At 49.2% G+C, this 22,081-nt stretch overlaps 1 protein-coding gene across 1 annotated transcript; it reads left to right on the top strand.

The window, feature by feature from the left end:
• The first annotated feature begins 1,988 nt into the window (after positions 1-1,988).
• RAC1 (Rac family small GTPase 1) lies at positions 1,989-21,935 on the top strand. Its single transcript, XM_052635821.1, has 6 exons — positions 1,989-2,104; positions 11,188-11,259; positions 14,357-14,474; positions 19,200-19,262; positions 19,946-20,105; positions 20,301-21,935. Exons 1-6 carry the CDS (start codon positions 2,070-2,072, stop codon positions 20,429-20,431), a joined length of 579 nt encoding a protein of 192 aa, XP_052491781.1. The 5' UTR covers positions 1,989-2,069; the 3' UTR covers positions 20,432-21,935.
• Positions 21,936-22,081: the final 146 nt, after the last annotated feature.

Here is a 22,081-nt window from a genome sequence, read left to right as displayed (position 1 = left end):
TGCAACAACAGCACTGAAATATTTGTTCAGTTCAGTTATTCACCTGAGGCTCCACCCTGTGACTTGCTCCTAGTCTAAAGATAAGAAGGTAATTACACTTAGTTGTTGAAGTTTGTCACAGATTCCCTGGATATTTCTATCAGCAAAGGGGCCACAGTCACTCAGTTGTCCTGGAAACCTCAACCCCTCTTCAAGAGGGAGCTTAATGAACAACGAAGAGATGCCCTTTGCTTGGGGAACATGTTTATTTTGATATAGCGCAAAACAAAAATGCTTCAAAAAAACTTGTATTGAAAAGGTCTGATGTCAGAAAAATTGTTGTAATACTGAACAACAGAATGAATTACAGTGAGAGAAGACCTACAAGATGGACATATCCTTGGAAGTAACTCCCTTGGAAGATCCATTATCAGAGGGTAAGAGGAGTGTGAACTGGTTATCATCTTGCAAGAGGACAAGGCAGCAACACATGTCAAAGCTTTAAAAAACATTCACCTGCGTCTTCCGGGGTGGCTATGACTCTGTACTCCCAATGCAGGGGGCCTGGGTTCGATCCCTGGTAGGGGAACTGGATCCCACAAGCCACAACTGTGACTCTGCAAGCTGCAACTAAGACTCAGCCCATCCAAATAAATAAATAAATAATTTTAAAAGATTAAAAAAAAAATTCACCTCTATTAGCCCAGTAATTCCATTTTTTCGGGAATGCTGTCTAAAGAAACGAAACAATAGAAAGTCTTGTATAAATGCCTTCATTGCACCATTCATTATCAATAGGGACAACAGGACTGTCCCATAGCAGACAAATTAGATAAATTAAGGCACAGGAAGGCGGAGGATTCTACTGAGAAGGAAACAACAACCCACTCCAGTATTCTTGCCTGGGAAATCCCATGGACTGAGGAGGCTGGTGGACTACTATCCATGGGGTCGAAAAAGTCAGGCATGATTTAGGGACTGAAGCAAATAGCCACAGGCACATGTGCATAAAGGAATGAAAAGTAAGCAGCCGTGAAAAATGTTCTAACAATGATTCAGTATGACTTTCCAATTCTGCTCAAAACATAATACCAAAATATTCGCACTTTAACAGTCTGCTAACAGGTCATTATCTCCAGAACTTGGTGCAAAGCCGTAGGAAATAGTAAACGCTCAAGGCATGAAAAGTAATTATTAGAAAATGTATATGCAAGGGAGGAAAGTTCAACATATTTTTGGCTTAATGAATTTAGTTATCTTTGACTAATGGCACGCTCCCAAATTTTCTAGGACCTTGTCATCACCTAAGTTACAGGGATCACATAATAAACGGATTTGATTCCCTGATGGCTCAGGTAATAAAGAATCTGCCTGCAATGCAGGAGCCCCGGGTTCGAGCCCCGGGTCGGGAAGATCCCCTGGAGAAGGGAATGGCTGCCCACTGCAGTATTCTTGCCTGGAGAATCCCATGGAAAGAGGAGCCTGGAAGGCTACTATCCATGGAGTCGCAAACAATCAGACACTGCTGAGCGACTAACACTTTCACCGGCCCTCAGACGGCCTCCCCAGGAGATGGTCAGGGGCCGGGGGAACCGGCCCGGGGGAGGCAGCGCCCTCCTGGGGCTAGAACCCGGGCAGGTGGCGCGGGGCGGGGCCAGGACCGCCACCCGAGCGCACAAAGATGGCGGCAGGCCCACCCCTGCGAGCCCCGCGGCCGGCGGCCGGGGCCGAGCGTCGCCGGACGTTCCCGAGCGTGCCCCGAAGCCCAGAGGAGCCCGGGAGCCGCGCGGGCGGCAGCGGCCCCGCCCCGGAGCCTGGGAGCGGCGGCGCCGGCGCGGGGGAGGGGAGGCCGGATGTGAGTGGAGCGGCCATTTCCTGTTTCTCTGCAGTTTTCCCCAGCTTTGGGTGGTGGCTGCCGCTGGGCTCCGGCGTTCCGTCGGCGGAGGGCGAGGCGGCGTGGACAGCGGCCCCGGCACCCCGCGCCCTGCCGCCCGCAGCCGCGCGCCCGCCCGCCCGCCTCTCCCCGAGCTCGCCGCCTTTCTCCGCAGCGCCCGGCCGCCGCCGCCGCCGCGGCCCAGCGAGCGGCCCAGATGCAGGCCATCAAGTGTGTGGTGGTGGGAGACGGGTGAGTGCGCGCGCCGGGCCGGGGGCGGGCGGGCGCCGCGGGTTCGCCGGGGGCCCGGCCGGGCCTCTCCCGGGCGCGGGGCGCCACCCTCCTCGGGACCCGGCGGCGCGGGCCTGGTTCCGGCTCGCTCGCGCTCTCTTTTCGGTGGGGGAGGGAGGGAATCGGCGATCGGCGGCGGGAGGGAAAGTGAACTCCACCCTCCCGCTTTCTCCCGGGCCGCTGACCGCCCGGCAGAACTCGCCCCGCGCCGCCACCCACCCTCATTTGCCTGAAGATTGGGTGGGTTCAGGGAGTTGCCTTTCTTTAAAAAAGAAAAGAAAAAACAGAATCCTCCCTTGGCTTTCCCATTAACCTCTCGAGCTGCATTGAGACCTTCCGTAGGTCCCGGCGGCCTCTGGTCGGTGGTATTGGAGGAGTCTGTGCACGCACGGGCTGGTGTGGGGACCCTCCACTGATTTACCAGGGGGTGCCTTCCGCTGATACTTAGACACTTTTCTGACTATTTAAAAAGTGACTGTTGCTATTAAGGTGGAGAAACTTTTAGGATTTCTAGCTGGGAGGAACTGGGTGTGATTAAGGCTGTTCCTTTCTCTGAACGTGATGGGATCATTAAAAAAAAAAAAAAATTGGTCTCTGCTTCATGCATTAGGTATGGGATGTCGTAGAACAGGCTCCCTGAGCCGGGCTGCCCTGTGACTCAAGGCATTTCTTTTCATTACTGTCTGTGGTGGATCCAGGCCCTCGAGGGAGACAAGACTTGTCTTATGCAGTGTTTTTTTCTCCCCTTGGAACAAGAATCTCAGTGTGATCCCAGAAAAACTGCGTCTCAGCATTGCTCGCGTAGAGGAGCGTTAACAAGGAGGCTCCAAGAGTTACGACCAGTTGCAACAAAGTCAGAATGCAACTGGCACCTATTTGGAGTCTTGTAAAGTTGGAGAGTCGTGGAATCCCTGTTCCCCAAACTTATCATTAGGGTCGATGGTGCTTTTACGCCTCTGGATGAATTTACGAGATCTCGGTTTCTGTTTCTTGAGAGCGTTGTAAATTAGACATTTGAACTTGTTTCTGTATCTAATTCAGATCCCTGAACACAATCAGACAACTGATTTTTTTTTTAAAAGATGCCCTCTGTATGGTTTGTCAGGCTCACAAATGTGAAAGATTATTAACACTTCATGCTTCTGTCAAGATAATCAGAAATTGTAAGTTTCTACGTAGAAATATGTATGGTGCTTGTTCTTTTTTTAACCCATTGAAAGAAAGCTTTAATTTTGCGGGGGTGGGGGTGGGGAGGATGTTCAGTTAATGGGTTTAAGGGTGAAATCACTAAATGCATTTAAGTGAAGTTTGGGTCCTTCTGCTCCTGAAGTGTAACATATGTCATTGTCTCAGGAACATTGTAAATGAACTGGATTTCCTTTAAAAGTTAAAAAATGCACGATCAGTAATTCATGCCGGTTTTTTAAAAAGTCAAATCGCTGATAGTCCATTATCTAACCCTAGAATATAATCTTTGAAAGATTTAAAAATACAAGAACTACAAACACAGGATATAGTCAGCTTACTGAATCACAGGTACAGATTGTGGGTCTCTGCTGTTTGCATCGGCCTGTTTATCTGGTCAGATACCTGTTGAATGCCTCCTGTGGGGTCACATCCCCACCTCACCACTTGGGGGGAAGCCCTGAGCAGATCACACATCCCCTAAGAGCGGTGCCTCGGGGAAATGTGAGGATTCAACAAGGTACTGGATCGTAAGTCAGTGCCTCACAGGTGCCTGGCCCCTCCCCAGTGCTCAGTGAGTGCCAGATGTCAGTATTTCTTGATTATTATTGCTGTTTTTATTACTCAGGTACTGCTATGCTCTGGGAAGAGAGTGTTAGGCATAAAACAGTGGCCTTGAGTTTTCTGTCAGTTTTTAAAAATTGCTTATTTTTGTTTGTGCTGGGTCTTCTGCTGCACTGAGGGCTATTCTCTAGTTTTGGGGGGAGCGCTCTCCAGTCGGGGTGCTCGGGCTTCAGTAGCGGCTCCTCGACTCCAGAGCGCAGGCTCAGTGGTTGTGGCGCCTGGGCTTAGCCTCTGCGCAGCATGCGGGATCTTCCCGGACCAGGGATCAAACCCTGTCCTCTGTGTCCGCAGGTGGATTCTTTACCACTGAGCTGCCAGGGAAACCCCTCTGCCAGTTTTTCAATACTGTGTTTGAACATTGATGTTGACATTAGAAGTGAAATGTACCTTCATGAAAAAAACAAACAAACAAACCTTGAGCTGTGTTATCAATACTTTAAATTATTGGTGAACACAGAGCAAATAATTGCTTCAGTGAACAATCTAGATAATACTTTTTCCACCAAAATTTTTTTTTCTGCCTTTGTCTGAATAAAATATATTCCTTGTAGGAATATTTTGTTTAAAAACTGTTAAAAGCTGTAAAGTGCAGATCTAAATTTTGTGAGGGAAGAAGTTGTTTAATGTTGTGGAATTTCAGGCAATTGGGGCAGTTTAAACAGGGAAGGCCAACTTGTTGAGGTTCCACAAATTGCAAGCTTCCTTATTTTAAAAATATTCTTGGGAATTATGGTTAAAGGCTGTGTCCTAACTGTATTATAATTATCACCAATTAGCCTATATTCTTCTAATGGATTATTTTCTGTACAGCAATTCAGCTGGTATTGAGTATAAAATGTGAGATAAGTTTTGATACTTTTTAATTCTGTTAATTGTTCCATGAAGCCTGAGTCTGTCCTTCTGAACACAGGTTTTGTGACTAATTTAGGGGAACCTCTGTCCCTCAATTTTCACTCAGCTTTACTTGGGTGAGAGAGCATCTCATATTCAAATATTTATGAATTTTTAATTGTGGGTTTTTTTGACTGTTTGATTTGGGGTTGGGGGTGAGTGACTTGACCCCTCCCCCCCGTTTTATTCCAGATGGCGCTAGAGGTCTATCCAGCCCAGTGTCTAATTTAGACATTGCTGTCCAGGAATTTTTTTAGTTGAGCTTGAGAAATGCCTTCCATGATGTCATCTTGATAGGAATGTGCACTCCTGGCTCCTGCCCACTTCATTGAACAGCAGCTGTGGCAGATCCAAGAGTTTGTTTCAGCTCTTCGTGAATTGCCTTTGTGTATTTTTATCCCAAATCTACGTTTAGTATTTGATCTTGGTTGGTATAATTATATTGTATTATAATCTTTCTTTTTAATTTCAGGTGATAATGCCAGCTAAATGTTTGGGGTTAGGTTCAGTGGAAGAGTGTCAGGAGTCTGTTTTGAGAAACCTTAAAGCCACTGTTTATATTGCCTTTTGCATTAGTCAGCTGTGTCTGTGTACTTTCTCACCTCTGCATCGACAGGAAGCGCTAACGAATAATTGTAGTCTCCTACAAAGGGGGTGCTTTACCAGGAATCCTGCTCCCAGGGCAGGTAGCACATATCACCAGATGGGACTGTTTCCTCCAACTTCTTAATATGAAAAAGGTCAAACATGGAAAAGTTGAAAGAATAATGCGTTGAACACTCACATACCCACTGCTTAGATTCTGTAACCGACAGTTTGCTCTATTCACTGTATCTCATGGGAAGTTGTTCCCATTTGGGGGCAATAGTTTAAGAGGATTTGATAACAGAAGTTGATTTGGGAAGAATGGGGGTAATCCGCAGATATGAATTCCTGATTTTGAACTCTGCATCCTTAGCCGACACATGTAATCAGCTACCCCAGGGTTAGGCTGGATGGTTCTAGGACATTCTCTAGTAATGGCCGCTTCGGATTCAAGCTCTGTGAGAGGTGACATCTTCAGCCTTGAGTGTTCTAGTAACTTCAGTGTTCAGCATCTGAACGTTTTGGAGTCTCCGTGGTGATAACGACTGGCTTTCTGTTAGTTGGTTGGGATGTCTCCTGTTGGTGGAAGGACGTCAGGGGCATTGCAGCTAGGGTTTTGTGTTTTGGTAGCACTAAATTGTTAAATTCATACAACTTCTGAGCTTACTCTTTGGGTAATGATACATTTAGGATTAGTGTTAAGAGTCCCCAAACCCCATTTCTCAGCATAAATAGAGGACTTTCATTCAAGGTCTTCTACTAATGCAATAAGTATTCAGTTCAGTTCAGTTCAGTTCAGTTCAGGTCAGTCGCTCAGTCGTGTCCGACTCTTTTCGACCCCATGAATCGCAGCACGCCAGGCCTCCCTGTCCGTCACCAACTCCCGGAGTTCACTCAGACTCAAGTCCATCGAGTCTGTGATGCCATCCAGCCATCTCATTCTCTGTCGTCCCCTTCTCCTCCTGCCCCCAATCACTCCCAGCATCAGAGTCTTTTCCATTGAGTCAACTCTTCGCATGAGGTGGCCAAAGTACTGGAGCTTCAGCTTTAGCATCATTTCATGATCCATCCTGTTCTGTTAATTTGTTCTTAAGATCCTAGGTATTCTTAGAGGTCGGGGGATTAGAAGGTGGTGAGAAGGAACAAACTTCCTGTTATAAATAAGTGCTAGGGATGAAATGTAGCAAATGATAATTAACACTGCTGTACCTTAATAGATGAAAGTTCTTGAGAGAATAAATCCTAAGAGTTTCCATCAAAAGGAAAAAATTTTCTATTTCTTTTATGCTGGGTCATTAAGAGATGATGGATGTTCACTAAACCTACTGTGGTAGTCATTTCCTGATGTATAGAAATTGAACACCTTAAACTTACGTAGTGCTGTGTGTCAGTTATGCCTCAATAAAACTGGGGGAAAAGATCTAGGTACTTTCAGGCAGCAATACAGGTTCCTTATTTAGGTTTACAGTAGTCACTGGAGAAATCTGGTTTTTCTGTCCTACGGAGAGACCAGTGGGTGTTTTGTTTTTTTTTTAAATGCGATGCAGAATCTTCTTGTTTTTGAGTTTCTTTTTGTTTTGTTTTGTTTTGTTTTGTTTGGCTGTTCCAGGCAGCATGTGAGGATCTTAGTTCCCGGATCAGGGATGGAACTTGTGCCACCCGGCAGTGGAAGCCAAGTCCTAACCACTGGGCCACCAGGGATAGTCCATCCCTATTTTAATGGGAGGAAATTGCCAGTGTTTCCAGATTTGTTGATTTCACATGCTTAAATGTGCTCAGTTCCCGTTAGATTAAAATGTTGTGGTGACTTGCTGTCACTTAGAACCTGGAGATAAGTATGTTCTATCTACTTTGTCAACTTTTTAGCCAGTAGAAGAGCTAGTAGCAGTTGTGATTATTTATCACAAATGAGTAAACTACTTAAATTTGAGAAGAGCGCTCATGTGAACATTCTCCTGGCAGACTCATGCTCCCGTTCTGGAGTCACAGCATTTTCTAAAGATTAAAAAGAAAAAAAAGGGGGGGAGGGGACTAAAAAGTGAGTGAACTGAGTGGTTATATGTATAAAATTGGAAGTTCCTAAGTAAATAGTAGCTTCCAGAAATCCCACAGCAGTGTCCAGTCAAAGGCTAACCAGGTGCTGCTCCCATTCTTCCTGCGGAAGAAGTGGGACTCTTATCTAGAGCCGCCGTTGACTGTGGCCTGTAGCTTGTAGCATTTATTTGTGGAGTGTGTTTAACAGGATTGAATAAACACTAATGGGAGGTAAATAACCCTTTTCTTTCTCTTTTTGTCTGTTTTTAAAATTAAGTAAACATTTAAATCAAAAATTTGACATGTACTTATTTAAAAGTCAGAACTTGATACTTTACTAATTTTCTTAGAGAATGCACGTTTATATCTAAAGGATGATTGGTAATAAAATCTCCAGTTACTATCAGGTGATACCAGTACCTTGGGGTCCTTTACTGTTGAGCCTTTCGAAAGATGAAGCTTCAGCTGAAGATCAAGTTTCAGGAAAAGGAATTTTGGCGTATTTAAAACAATTGGTGTTTGTAGTGATGGCTTTGTTCCTCATACATAACAGAGCCTTAGGAGGGATCTAGAAGTGAAACTGAATGCTTTTAATGCAGCATTTAAAACCTTCGGAGTTGCTTCCCTTTGACATTAAGAGGTGGTGACTATTAACATTTTTACACAACAGCACTTGCAGTTTTGAAAAGATACTCACTCTTCATAGCCTTAAAGTGCGCTCTCTTCCTCAGCTACCACTGCAGCCCCTGGCCGAGCTGTGTTTATCCTGCCTCCCGTCCTGGTAGCTCTCTGAACAGCCCGCTCCTCTGCACCCTAAAACCCCCGCCGTGGTCCAGGCCACAGCATCGGTTCCTGGAACACAGCGGCAGCTGCTTCCTTGTTTTCTGCCCCCAGTCTCAGCTTCTTGAGTCCTCTTCCCACACTGCCCAGAGAGGCTTCTTCTGAAAATGCAAATCTAATGATTTCTTGGCAACTAAAAATCTGTCACTTCCCAAGTAGGATCAAGTTCCAGGTCTCGAGAAGAAATGACAGCCTCCTCAGATTTCCCTCTGCTACTTCCCCCTTCGTTCTTCATCCTTCAGCTTTACTGGACTTCCTGCAGTCCGGGCCTCCCCACATGCTGTTGCTTTTACCTAGAATGTTCCTCCCTTCGTGCCCCACTCATCAGCCTGAGTGATTGTTGCAGCCTCCTCTGCCCCCAAGACAAGGTTGGATCCCTGCGCTGTACATTTCCAGAACATCTTTAACAACACTTATCACATCTAAAATGTTATGTAAGGAACACGTGTTTCATTTTTTAGCTTACTAAAACTGCCTAAGTCCCATGAGATCCTGTTCATGACACTATCTTTAGCACCTAGTATACTTCCTGGCATACCATGCGGTTGGTTTGTGTAGCTGAAATTGAATCAGTGCTCACAGTAGTTTTGGGCTGAGGTCGGTAGTTTTGCATCCATCTTACAGCTGAGGAAAGTGAAGTCGTGAAGTCGCTCAGTAGTGTCCGACTCTTTGCGACCCCATGGACTGTAGCCTACCACTCTCCTCCGTCCATGGGATTTTCCAGGCAAGGGTACTGGAGTGGGCTGCCATTTCCTTCTCCAGAGGATCTTCCCGACCCAGGGATCGAACCCAGGTTTCCCACATTGTAGGCAGACGCTTTACCATCTGAGCCACCAGCTGAGGAAACCAAGGCATAAGGAAGCTGAAACTTAAAAAATTCAGCCAGTAAGTGGTAGAGTTGCCTGTGGGTCACACATCCGGGCAGTGACTGTGAATCTCAGACTCCTACTCATTGGAGTTCTTTTTTATTTTTTTAACACTCTAAGCTTTTAACAAAATGTATGGCCAGTGAGTCATTTCTGTTTAGAAAGCCTTTAGGAGTTGGACAGAAGCCCCTGATGATGTCATGTTTGACTGTGAGGTCTTTGGGGTGGGGGAGTTCCAGCTTTTGTTTAGCCTTAGTAATGTTATGAGTAAAGCAAGTATTGGCAGGACCGCCTGGGCCTGTAATCTGCCCTTGTTGAGAGGTTTTTGCCTTAAGCTAAGAGTGTAAGGAAAAGAAGAAAGCACTTAACTTCCTTATGGTTGTCCTAATTGATACTAGTCGAGATTGAACAGCAAAGTCTTAGGACTCCTGCACGCCAGTGTATCTCGTGGCCTTGGTGAGCCACAGAGGAGCGCAGGGAGCCGGGCCTGTGAGAGCACTTGTTGGTGAGTGAGGCCCGGGACTCTGAGAAGCCTGCAAAGCCACCGTGGGAGTGTTGTACAGTTTGGAGACTGTGTGTCGGCCAGGTATCTGCAGTGGCTCAGTGGTTAAGAAGCCACCTGCAGTGCAGGAGCCGACGGGTTTGATCCCTGGGTCTGGAGGAGGGCATGGCCACCCACTCCAGTATCCTTGCCTGGAGAATCCCATGGATCGAGGAGCCTGGTGGGCTACAGTCCATGGGGGCACAAGAGTCGGACACGACTGAGCGACTTAGCAGGCACACACCTGCTGGCTAGTGGTGCGGCGATCAACTTAGCGTCCAGGTGATGTTGCTGTTCAGTTGCTACCACGTGTGCTACTCTTTTGCGACCTCCCCCCCCCCCCCCCGCCCCGTGGACTGTAGCCCGCCAGGCTCCTCTCTCCGTGGGATTTCCCAGGCAAGGTTACTGGAGTGGGGTGCCATTGCCTCCTTCAGAAGGTCTTCCCGACCAGGGCATTCCCCTTTCAAGTGGTCGGGAGGCCTTCCTCACAGCCCTGGGGCCCCGTGCGGGCTTGCAGTTGTGTGTGGGAGGCCCTCCTGTGTTCCTGCGCTTTTCTCTGCTAGATCTCTTCACAGCTGTTTGGGAGATTGACTCCACCGTCCCTGAGCCGTTCATTAATCTGTCTGGAGCATAGTGTATTGACTGCTTGCTCCGAAAGTTTATGGTGCGATTTGAGGGTGGGGGTGGGGAGGAGGCACAGGAATGCGGATGAATTAGCAGGCGGTGCTGTGGTGTGTGGTGTGGGTGAAGCGCTCTCCTTAGAGACCTGGCCTCTCGGATGGCCAGAGGGAAGGCTTGAGGTGGTGGGTTTGAGCCGCCCCTCAGAGGCAGCAGACAGTGGACGTTTGAGAGGACAGCTGTGTCTGCAAGTTAGTATTCATCGGATAACTTGAGGGTAGATTTGCAGATTCTTGATGAAAGCCTTCTAGAGGTGTTCGCAGAAGAGACCTGTTTATTTTTTATTTTTTCATTTTTTTTATTTTTGTATTGATTTATTTGGCTGCAGCAGGTCTTCGTTTCGGCACACAGCGTCTTCAGCTGTGGGATGTGGCAGCTGCAGCATCTGGGATCTAGTTCTCTGACCAAGGATCGAACCCGGGCCCTCTGCAGTGGCAGCTCGGAGTCTTAGCCACTGGACCACCAGGGAATTCCCAAGACTTCCCATTTAAAAATACCGTTCCTCTTGAACCTTGTGCTTTCCAACAACTTTTCTCAACCACCAGTGCAAATACCTGGAACTGAAAACAACGCGAAGCCTCCAGACTTGGCCTTTCTGAGTAGTTCCAGTTTGTTTGCTTTAAATTTCAGGATAAAAATAGTATTAAAGGTCTTAGAAACTGTTTTCTTTAATGCTTTAATATTTGATGTATACTTCCTGATTTTTCTGTAAGTTATTTTCACTGAATAATGAAAGCTGAGATTGCACTTATCTTGACTAAGGAACTTACATCATTTTTTTTCCCCCCCTGTCTCTACAGAGCTGTGGGTAAGACTTGCCTCCTGATCAGTTACACTACCAATGCATTTCCTGGAGAATATATCCCCACTGTGTAAGTATCCTGAGTTAACCTGGGATTAACTCGTCCGTGATAATGTGTTTGTTTTTTTTTTTAATTATTCCATTGACCTTTCCTCTGCTCTGCCTTTCTGAATCCTTAAGTGAAGTGGTTAATTTCCCCCTCAGTCACTGAGGTCTAATTATAAGATATTTGGACTTTAAAAAAATAACTTTTTCTTTTTTTATATAGTTTCTGCATGATGACAAAGCACACAGCTTTTCTAATTGATTTTTAGATATTTAGGAAATGAAAGTTAAACCACCTTTGAAGTTCAGAGACTGGATAGTGTAAGAGTTTCGGATAAGTGGCTTTCTGTGTAAAGGGTCAAGGAACTGGAACAAAAGGTCCATTATGGTTTAATTGGCCTTTTCTGGCGAGCAGTCCAAACGGTTACATGTCATTGTTGACTTTTGGGCTTTGGAATTGAAACCAGGGCGTGTGGGGCTGTGTGTGTGGGGTGTGGCTGTATGTGGGGGGTGTGGCTGTGTGTGGTGGGTGTAGGCTGCGGGGGCGGATGGGAGGACCAGCTGCTGAGCTTCTGGGTCCCTTTTTGGCAGCAGACTCGAGTGGGGACAGAAAAGGGCCTCTCTGCTGATGGTCACCAGGGAGCTTCCGAGGCTGCGCCTGGGCTGGAGCCAGGGTCCTCACTGCCCGCTGGGGCGGAGGTGCTCTATTCCCGCGGCACTTACCTCCGTAGCACCGCACTCGGCCTAAGCGTCCCGTGTGTGTGTGTGTGTGTGTGTGTGTGTGTGTGTGTGTGTGTGTGTGTGTGTGTGTGTGTGTGTGTGTGTGTGTGTGTGTGTGTGTGTGTGTGTGTGTGTGTGTGTGTGTGTGTGTGTGTGTGTGTGTGTGTGTGTGTGTGTGTGTGTGTGTGTGTGTGTGCGCGCGCGCGCGCGCACACTCGGCCTAAGCGTCCCGTGTGTGTGTGTGTGCGTGTGTGTGCGCACTCGGCCTAAGCGTCCCGTGTGTGTGTGTGTGTCTGTGTGTCTGTGTGTGTGTGCGCGCACTCGGCCTAAGCGTCCCGTGTGTGTGCGTGCGTGTGCGCGCGTGCGTTCGTGCGTATGTGCACTCGGCCTAAGCGTCCCGTGTATGTGTGTGTGTGCGTGCACTCGGCCTAAGCGTCCCGTGTATGTGTGTGTGTGTGTGCACTCGGCCTAAGCGTCCCGTGTATGTGTGTGCGTGCGTGCACTCGGCCTAAGCGTCCCGTGTGTGTGTGTGTGTGCGTGCGTGTGCGCGCGTGCGTTCGTGCGTATGTGCACTCGGCCTAAGCGTCCCGTGTATGTGTGTGTGTGCGTGCACTCGGCCTAAGCGTCCTGTGTGTGTGTGTGTGTGTGTGCGTGCGTGTGCGCGCGTGCGTTCGTGCGTATGTGCACTCGGCCTAAGCGTCCCGTGTATGTGTGTGTGTGCGTGCACTCGGCCTAAGCGTCCCGTGTGTGTGTGTGTGCGAGCGCGTGCGTGCATGCGTGTGTGCACTCGGCCTAAGCATCCTGTGTGTGTGTGCACGTGTGCGTGTGTGTGTGCGTGCGTGCAAGTGGCATCACACTGTCCAGAATTTGTGGTGGGGACTTCCCTCGTCTGCACGTGTAGGTGGAGCTGCCGATGACTCTGAGGTCCTGTGGTGGGCCCGACTCTGGCCACTTGCAAACAGTGCTGTGCAAACATGACTGCACGCGTCTTTGTGCACACGTGATGGCTTGTTGGAGGAACTGTGGCAAATCAGAAGGAATGGGATGTTTTCAGTTTCAGTAGATGCCACACGGTTGCTATTCCAGATGCTGTCACTTTGAGCAGCGGTGACGGAAACAGCCCTTTCCTACCTACTGTGGTGAACATGGGCTGAAAACAGTGACCGCGTTATTTGCATTTCTGGTCACCGGTGAGGTTGAAACCTTGTTGTTTCCTGTCCATGCGTAATCTTCTGTGAGTTGCCTGTCCAGATCTCTTGCTTGTTTTCCCACTGGAAATTCTCTGTACTGATGGAACTTCTGTGTATGAAAAATACTCATCCCTGTCTCTCACTTGTCTTAGAACTCAGTATTCTCTGCGTTTTTATATAAATATGCCATTCTCCCTCTTCCCTGAGTTTAATGTCTTATGAAAAAATACTCCCTCGTTTCCCCTCCCCCCAAGGTTTTTATCGCTCTAGTTTTTATCTTTCATTCACTTGGAATTTATTTTTTGGTATGTATGGTAAGAGGCAAGCACCTGATTCTTTTTTGCAGATTCTTTTACCATTTTTGTACCACTTATTGAATAATGGTTCATCTTCTCACTGAAGTAGAAGTATAGCATATGAGACCTTTTCTGTATGAAAGCTGGTTTGGTCGTGAACTTGTATAAATCACATTGAAACCTACTCAGACCATGACTTTGCTGTCACAGTGTAGTAAGATCCTAAGTTTTAGTCTTAAGTGTGTGAAAATCAATTCTGGGACTTGACTTTAAAGGCTAACATATTGCATTCTGCTTGGCACGTGCCCCGGTTTACCTTGCAATGCCAGGTGTCAGTGAACTCATGGCACTCAGCATAATTTTTTAATGTCCTCCTTATTTCTCCCTGTCAGCGTATAGGCTTTCTGGGCCTCCTCCTATTATAGGTAATTCATTTGTGTGTAGCAGCCTTAAATTAATTTAAACCCATGTGTGTACCCAACAGCTTCTCGGATCTGACCCTCCACACAGGTCATAGGGTGGATTACCAAGGCTCAGCTGGGGACCAGCCTCCACCCAGGTCAGGGGTGCAGGAGGTGTTCTGGAAACAGGGCCAGTGCAGCCCTGCTGGGTGCCCCTGACTGAGGGCGACTTGCGTGTGCACAGAACACCCAGCCCGTGGGGTTTGGATACTTCAGCTTCTTCCTGGGGAGAGACCTCAGCATTTTCTTCATCATGGGCAGGCAGGTTTCTGATGCCAACAGAGAGAGACCTGTCCTGGTTGAATTCAGTAGCTCGTGCCCTCACACCCCAGCTCCCATTTCCCTCCCCTGCGTACCTGCTGGTGGGGCCGGGCATCCTGGCCGTCTGGCGCTGCTGTGTCCCAGGGGTGCCTGGCTCCTGGCTGGAGGTTAACTGTTTTCCCTCTGTTCCGCAGCTTTGACAACTACTCTGCCAATGTCATGGTGGATGGAAAACCCGTGAATCTGGGCTTGTGGGACACAGCCGGACAAGAAGATTATGACCGATTACGCCCCCTGTCCTACCCGCAGACAGTAAGGAGCCTGACTGATTGTAGAGTGTCCTTTAAACGTCCTGACGGTTTCATTAATTCATACCACTTCTCGATTTGCTTATATTGCCATCTTTTGGGTATGCCGAGTAGTAACAAATAACATTGAATTGCTTCAGTAGTATCTGCCTGGATACAAATCGGGGCTTTGCCTGCTTGTCTGTGCGCTTTTAGTGTCCTTAGTATTGACTCTGGTGGTGTGCAGTGTATGTTCTTCCGTGTCGTTTTGGCACAGCCATGCAAAATAGGTGCTGTTTTGTTTTGGCAAAACTGTTTTAAGAACAGTTAGCTTCCCGATTAGTTTGCTTTGTGACAGTTTTGTACCACAGAATCAAATTAAGCAGTGAAGATGAAGGCTTTTTTAGATCAAGTTAGTAAGTAACCCTATCGATTTAATACTGTTTTTCTATAAAATATATTTTTGCAGCTTTAGAACCTAAATCTTCTTAAGTGGAAGTTGCAGTTTTATAACGTGTCCGGCCTGACAGCTGTTAGCTTGGCCTTGCCTGCACATCAGCTAACTAGCTGGTCTCTATTACCGGGCTGCTCACAGTTAGGCCAGTAAGCTGGTGGACGTGTGGTCTGAAGCCAGTTTTCTCTAAATAAGCAGTTGTCTTGTGCTATTTCCAGCTTGTTACATGTCTCGCCTTTGTGTTAAAAGTGCTTTTTAAGACAACTTTGTGGCTACCTGGTTGGGGCAGTTTGCACAGAGGCAGTTCAGCAAATTCCTGGGTTTCAGACCCTGCCCTCTGCCCCCTCCGCCTGTGTTGGGGCGGGTGTCTCCACCTCGAACCCCACCCTGTTCCCTCGCAGGCTTGGGTGAGGTGCAGGTGGAGCCCTTGGGATGGTCCTGGGCGTGTGTCTCTGCCGTTGGGTTCCTCTCTGTGCTTGTGCAGCTGGGCTGGTGGAGCCGGAGGCCCCCTTGGTTCCCAGGTGTGTCCGGATGAGGGAAGCTGCAACACGCAGTCTTCCGAGGGCTCAGGGTCAGGGAGACGTCCCTCAGAGGGCCGGCCTCCGCCTCAAGACTGATTTAAGTATCCCTTTGTTCTGAGGAGTGAGTGTGAGTGAAAAGAATGAATTCATTCTAATCTACCCAAAGCTTGTTTTTTTGTGTTTGAAATATGGCTGTTTCCAAGCAGAAGTCATTGTCTTTTCCACTTGCTTTTCTGCTAGAGGAATCGTCAAGGACAGTTTCTTCGACCTATAGATTTTTGCTGATTGTCCTTTCTTTGAGTTCTGCGAACAGTGGTCAGCAAAGATCAAAACCATAAACTGGGCGGCTTGAACTGGCTGGCTTTTCAGATAATCTGTGGGTAAAAGTGAACTGTGATTATCTGTTAAAAATGAGCCAGTAATCACCAAAAAAGTTTGAATTCTTCAGTACATTTAGCGAACTACTCTATACCAAGTGGCTCCTTGCTGAGTCCAGATTTCAGTGGGATTTGCAGTGAGTGGTAGAGTAAGCTGCTTGGCTGGTTTAGTTGCTGAGTCATGTCTGACTCTTGCGACCACACAAACTACATAGCCTGCCAGACTCCTCCGTCCATGGAGTGGTTGCCATTTCCTTCTCCAGGGGTAGAGTAGGAACCTCAATCAACTGGATCCATCTGGAAGGTGGCAGGTCACTTCTGAGAAAGGAGAATTGCCTCCTGTGACTCAGGAGGTCCAGGGACGGGTGTGGCCTCTTTCTCGGAGGCAGCCACTCGCAGTGAGTCCAGGGTGATCTGGCAAGATTCGCACTGTGTGTGCTGAGCACACTAGGTCAGTGACCAATGGGATCAAGCTTTAGCGAGTGGGGCCTGAAATCCAAGTGGGTGTTGTCCTCCTGGGGCCTGGACTTGGACCTCCCACGTCCGCCTCAGGAGGGCGGTGGACCACTTCCTAAGGATGCCTGCACCGCAGTGTGTGACCTGCCCGCTTAGGCGCCCGGGGGCGAGCCCCCAGCTCGTTTTTACAGCTCGTTTTACAGCTCGGCCTGCCTGACTCCTCGGAGGATGAGTGGGTTGTGTTGGTTACTGGGGGAGCCGCTGAAAAGTCTCCTTCCTTTGGGCTGGGTGTCCTGCCAGGGGGAGCTGGCCCTGGAAGTGGCAGCCTGGCACTGGATTTTGTCTTGGCAAAGAGAAACCTCTGAACTTGGTATAAACGACACCCGGTCTCTGGTTTGGCTGTTCGTCTTGTAGGCCTGTCTCTGGCTCATCCTCGACTCTGCTCTGACCCACTCGGAAGGGCCAGCGGGACGCTTGAGCCTTAGTTGTCTGAAGCGCTGGGCTTTCTTCCAGCCGTGTTTGGGCTGCAGGCAGAAAAAGGAAGGAGGAAGGAGCAGGCGGATGGCATCCTGTTAACTAATGTAGGACGGAAGGCATCTCTCCTCCATCAGAAAGATGTTCTGAAGAGTGGGAGAGGGTAGGGCAGATGTGGCAGAGGGTGTTTTGACACCGAGTGTTGGGGGCCGACCTCGTGAGTCCCCGCGTCATTGCGAAGCTTTGGCATCACGTCCAGGCTTTGCGAAGACCAGGCTTCCGAAAGAGCCCATAGAGTAAATCAGGATAGTGAGAGAAACTGACGTTCACTCTAGATGGTAAATCAGAGAAGCCGAGGGGAGATGAAATGACAATAGTTGTCTCAGCTACCTTTCTTTTGATTCAAGAATTCCAGGTTCTTTGCTGGAGAGCAAGTCTTTCCGTTTTTACGGGAACAGAGGAGTGAGTTGAAAGCTGGTGACAAACACTGGCAGCACGGTCACTTCCGGGCGGGCCCGCCACGTGCTTGGGACAGAAGAGCTGTTCTTTGAGCAGAGCAGGTCCCTGGGTTTGAGCTGCACCGTGCGAGGTTGCGTCCCTCAGATCCAGCCACCTTCTGGGATAGTGTCCTGGCCGGGAGGCCTCCTGTGCAGATGGGTGCCTCTCCTGCTGGCTTCAGCTGGGCTCGTGTCTGAGAACCTGGCCTGGGAGCTTGGAGGGTGTGCGGTCGCCCACGGGCGCCCTTGTTGAGGGAAGGATGCCCCTTTCACACTGAGCAGAAGCCAGGGCTTGGTGGGCACCTCTCTGTGTGTCCCCCCCGCCCAGGATTTCCTGCCCTGGGTCTCCCCCGTCTCTGACCTTCCTGAGCACCTCCTTGTGCCCCGTGGGCCAGGGCGATGGAGTGATTCAGCAGCGCCTGGCGTCACGGGTGCGCTGGATCAACATGTGCTTTAGGTCCCTTGGGAGGGTCGAGACAGGATTCGATGAAGAATAGGTAGTGGGTTATATTGGCTTTCTTCTCGCTTTTTACTAAACTCAAACAAAGTTCTCGTGCATTACTAGGTTGGAGAAACGTATGGTAAGGAAATACCTTCCAGGGGCAAAGACAAGCCGATTGCCGTATGTAAAACTTTGGATCGACTTCAGCCTCAAGCTTTGCCTGTTCTCTCGGGTCACTTAGTTTTCCCAGGATTTCCTGTTGAGCCTCACATTCCTTGAGTGCTTTGTTTGATCTACTCAAGGTGGGGGGTTTGCAGGACAGCCTGCCTTCTGGCTGCAGTCCAGCAGTCCGGGAACTGCCTCCTGCCCCTCCCGAGGGCCAGGCGGGGTGTCGTGCAGGGCACCCCTGCGGCTCACCCAGCCTCAGTGCTTGGCAGGAGCACGACTCACCCACGGCGGGCGCTCCTTCCTTCCTCCCACTTTGGTGTCCGGTGCGGGGCCTGTGGGGCGCGGCTGCGTGCTGGGGAGCTCACCTGTCCCTGCTTGGGGGTGTCGTGATCAGCCCGGGTGTTGGTGATTCTCGGACACGCTGGTGCATGCGCTGGCCTTTCAGTGTCATTGATGAGAAGCTGCTGTGGGATGCTCTTCCTTCCCTTCAGGTGCAAGAGGTCAACTGGATGAGAAGGAGGCGTTAGCATGGGGACTGTCCATTCACCACGTAGCATAGCTTTCCAGGGAAATGTCTCATAAACCCGCCGTTGTTAGAAACTCTTAGGCATTTAGGTAGATACTTAAATTTCACTTTTTGGGGAGCCATGCGACATGCGGGGTCTTCGTTCCCTGACCAGGGATCAGACCTGCGCCCCCCACAGTGGGAGTGTGGAGTGCTGAGCACTGGAGCGCCAGGATCGTCCCAAGTTTTGGCCCTTCCACGATTCACTCCAGGTTCTCCAGAGGCCGTGCTTGGCCTCAGGAGCTCTGACCGCCAGCGAGACGCCGCCTCCGCCCCAGACTGTCCTCCTCCCCGAGGGGCGCCTGGCTTTGGTGCCAGGGCGGACGGCAGTTTGTAAGAAGCAGTTTAACTGGAACCCTGTGACCTTGTGAACATTCTGGTAGGGAGCTTAGTGAAAAGCGTGCCATTTGTAGCTAATGTTTTTAATAGAAATATTGGTGTAGGACCCTGCCACTTGACCTTGTCCCTGTGTAGTAACTGAGCGCCTTGTTAATTCCCTTGGGAGTGGGGAGGGTGGGGCAGAGCCTCCTGGAGTCTGGATCGGATGTCGCTGTGTAGCGTAACTGGGGAACTGAGCGTATTCCATCCCCGCTCCCCTTCTCCCTGTGACAGCCGCTTCACGTGCTGGTTCTGGTCCGGGGGGCTGGCCACACTAGGGGGTGTCGGGGGCAGGGTCCCGGCCACTGTGTGCCACCTGTGCCCTGGGCTCGTGGTCCGCCCCCAGCTGCACTGAGAAACAAAGCGCCTTGCTCGCTGTGGACTCTTCCCAACAGCTCCTTGTGTTTTCTTTTTATAGGATGTATTCTTAATTTGCTTTTCTCTTGTGAGTCCTGCATCATTTGAAAATGTTCGTGCAAAGGTAAGTGGGATTTTTTAGGAAAATATTCAGTTACATAATGTCAGTCTTGGGAAGAAATATTAAAAAGTATAGAAACTTTCAGTTACTTAATTCTACTGCTTAGGCAGATTTTGATATAGGTAATAGGCTTTTTAGGTGTATGCCTTGAGCACGCTGTGTGCTGAAGATTCAGGGTCTGATTCAGAAGTGCTGTGCTCCTTGTGAGAATAATGAAGCACTTTGGAGTTGGTGTAGTAAAAATGTCCATACTTCATACGCTGGCATGTTTCATGAGCTGAGTGAAGCTGGGGGGTGTGAGGCCCTTCAGGTGGGCCCAGGGGCGTGTCTGGTGGGGGATCTCAGCAGCAGAGCTGAGGCCTGGGTTGGGATATCTGTGTGCTCATCGTTTGAATGCGAGGGGGATTTTGCGATGACTTAGGAACTCCGGTCGTCTTACTGGAAACCAGGTGGCTGGGGGCGGTCCTCCCTGCTCTCACTGAGTAGAGCTGTCCAGGGGGGTCGTGGGTCCCGAGGCCCAGGCTGCTCGTCACGCCACAGCCAGGCGGTGATTCTGGAGCGGTGAGCCGGGTGGAGGGGATGCAGTGATGGAGCGGGTAGTGGGCACAGGTGGGCCCTGTGCGGTGTAGTTCAGACGAGGGGGTTCCTGAAGGAGAGTGGTGACTCGCTCCTGTCTCGGCACCTAGTGGTACCCTGAAGTGCGACACCACTGTCCCAACACACCCATCATCCTGGTGGGGACGAAACTTGACCTGAGGGACGATAAAGATACGATCGAGAAGCTGAAGGAGAAGAAGCTGACGCCCATCACCTACCCGCAGGGCTTGGCCATGGCCAAGGAGATTGGTATGAGACCCCATTGTCACGCACGCTTCCCCCGTTTTTATTTTCGTGGTGGAGGCTGGAGTTCCACCTGGGCAGTGGCCCCAGGGTCTGGCCTGCCTTCGGGGATCAACCGGGCCAAGCAGGGCCCTCGGTGCACAGGGTGGGGAGGGGGAGCCACCGCGCCCCGATCCCAGGGTGAGGCTGTGTTTCCCACAGGTGCCGTCAAATACCTGGAGTGCTCGGCGCTCACGCAGCGGGGCCTCAAGACAGTGTTTGATGAGGCGATCCGGGCGGTTCTCTGCCCGCCCCCCGTCAAGAAGCGGAAGAGGAAGTGCCTGCTCTTGTGAACGTCCGCCCCCCCCCCCCCCGCCCGCCCCCAGGACCCTTTGTTTGCTTTGCTCAAACGGTGGAGCCTTCGCACTCAATGCCAAGTTTTTGTTACAGATTAGTTTTTCCATAAAACCGTTTTGAACCAATCAGTAATTTCTAGGTTTTGTTTGTTTAAAGTGTAAGAGTTCAAACTTTCACATTCTATTAAAGTTCAGCCCTAAAATGACAAGCTTCCTTAAAGCCTTATTTTTCAAAGCCCCTATTCTTGCTCAGAGTTGCCAAAATACCTTGTGAACTAAGTTGCATTGTTGGGCTAAGAACGCTGAGCGCCAAGCTGTGGGAAGACCTTTGTCTGGAAGAGACTGTAGCTTTGGAGGCGGGAGGTGCAGACCCTCGCTGACGAGTTTCAGGCGAGAAGAGCGCGCACAGCCTCCTTCCTGAAACGCTGCACGTAACGAGTCCCGGCAGCTGCCCCCGTTCACTCCCTAACACTGTACTGTACGTCAGAGCGCACGAGCCAGCAGCTCACTCTTCGGATCAGTCTTTTTGATTTTGTAGTGAGATTTTTTAAAACGAGTTAGTGTTTTAGCTTTTGTGAGATTCTGAACAGAACTCTCATCCCGTGCTCCCTGTGATGGAGTGTTCTGCTCTGTCCGTGGGTGCCCTGGGGTGGAGTGTGTGGAACACTTGTGATCAAAGAATGGAGACAGTATTTTGACAAAATGTGGAGATTAATTTACACTACATTGTACACGTAATCATTAAAACTATTAAAAGCATCACGGGTAAAAGTTTTAAAAGGTTAATTTCTGTCAAATGCGGTAGATGAAGAAGAAAGGTCGGTATTATCAGTGAGTGTTTTCTTAAGCTTTTCCTTTTCCTTAAACCTGCCCACCCCTTCTGAAATTGGGCATTTAATCCATCTTTGACCTGGTCATCCTCATAGTTGCTAACTTAGTAAGTGCTTTTCTTATAGAACCCATTCTTAATGAGCAATATGCCTCCTTGTATTATAAAATCTTTCTGAATATGCATTAGAAAATTTTTTTGTAGGTTAGTAAAAGTGCACTCCTGTTTTCATGTTGCTTTATTCAAAGCTAACAAGTGCTTTCCTTAGTTTTCTAGTAACTAGGTATAAAAACCATGTGTTGCAGCGTTATGGTTTTCAAGATAGTTCAGATATTCCTCAACTGTGAGCCTCAGCGTCCCTGGCCAGATGACTGACACTGCCCCGTGAGTAACAACACTGACCCCTCTCGCCTCACCGCGTGCACACGCTTCCTCTCCTTGCCCTAACGATGTTCCTTGGGGTCTGTGAGGTTCCGCCAACCCCGTGCTCGTGCTAACGAAGTTCTGTACAACTTACTCACTGGCAAGAATACGAGCTTGGACCTTTCAACCACTAGAACAAAATTTTTTAAATTGACAGTTGCAGAATTGTGGAGTGTTTTTACATTGACCTTTTGCTAACGCGATTAGCAGTATGTTTGCATGTATGACTTAATAAACCCTTGAATCATATGACCGGTAATACTGGAGTTTTTGAGTGTGGGGAACCACCCTCTGGTGTCTGTCTGCCTGCCTCACTGTAAAACGCTGGGTTGTTGGAGACGGTCGTGTTTTCATGCTGGGGGGACGGAGTGGTCCCTCCACGGGGAGAAGATGGA

Source organism: Budorcas taxicolor, chromosome 2, assembly GCF_023091745.1.
Source record: "Budorcas taxicolor isolate Tak-1 chromosome 2, Takin1.1, whole genome shotgun sequence".
Lineage (NCBI taxonomy): Eukaryota > Metazoa > Chordata > Mammalia > Artiodactyla > Bovidae > Budorcas > Budorcas taxicolor.
The sequence above is the reverse complement of the archived record's forward strand: the minus strand, read 5'-3'. Positions and strand labels throughout refer to the sequence as shown.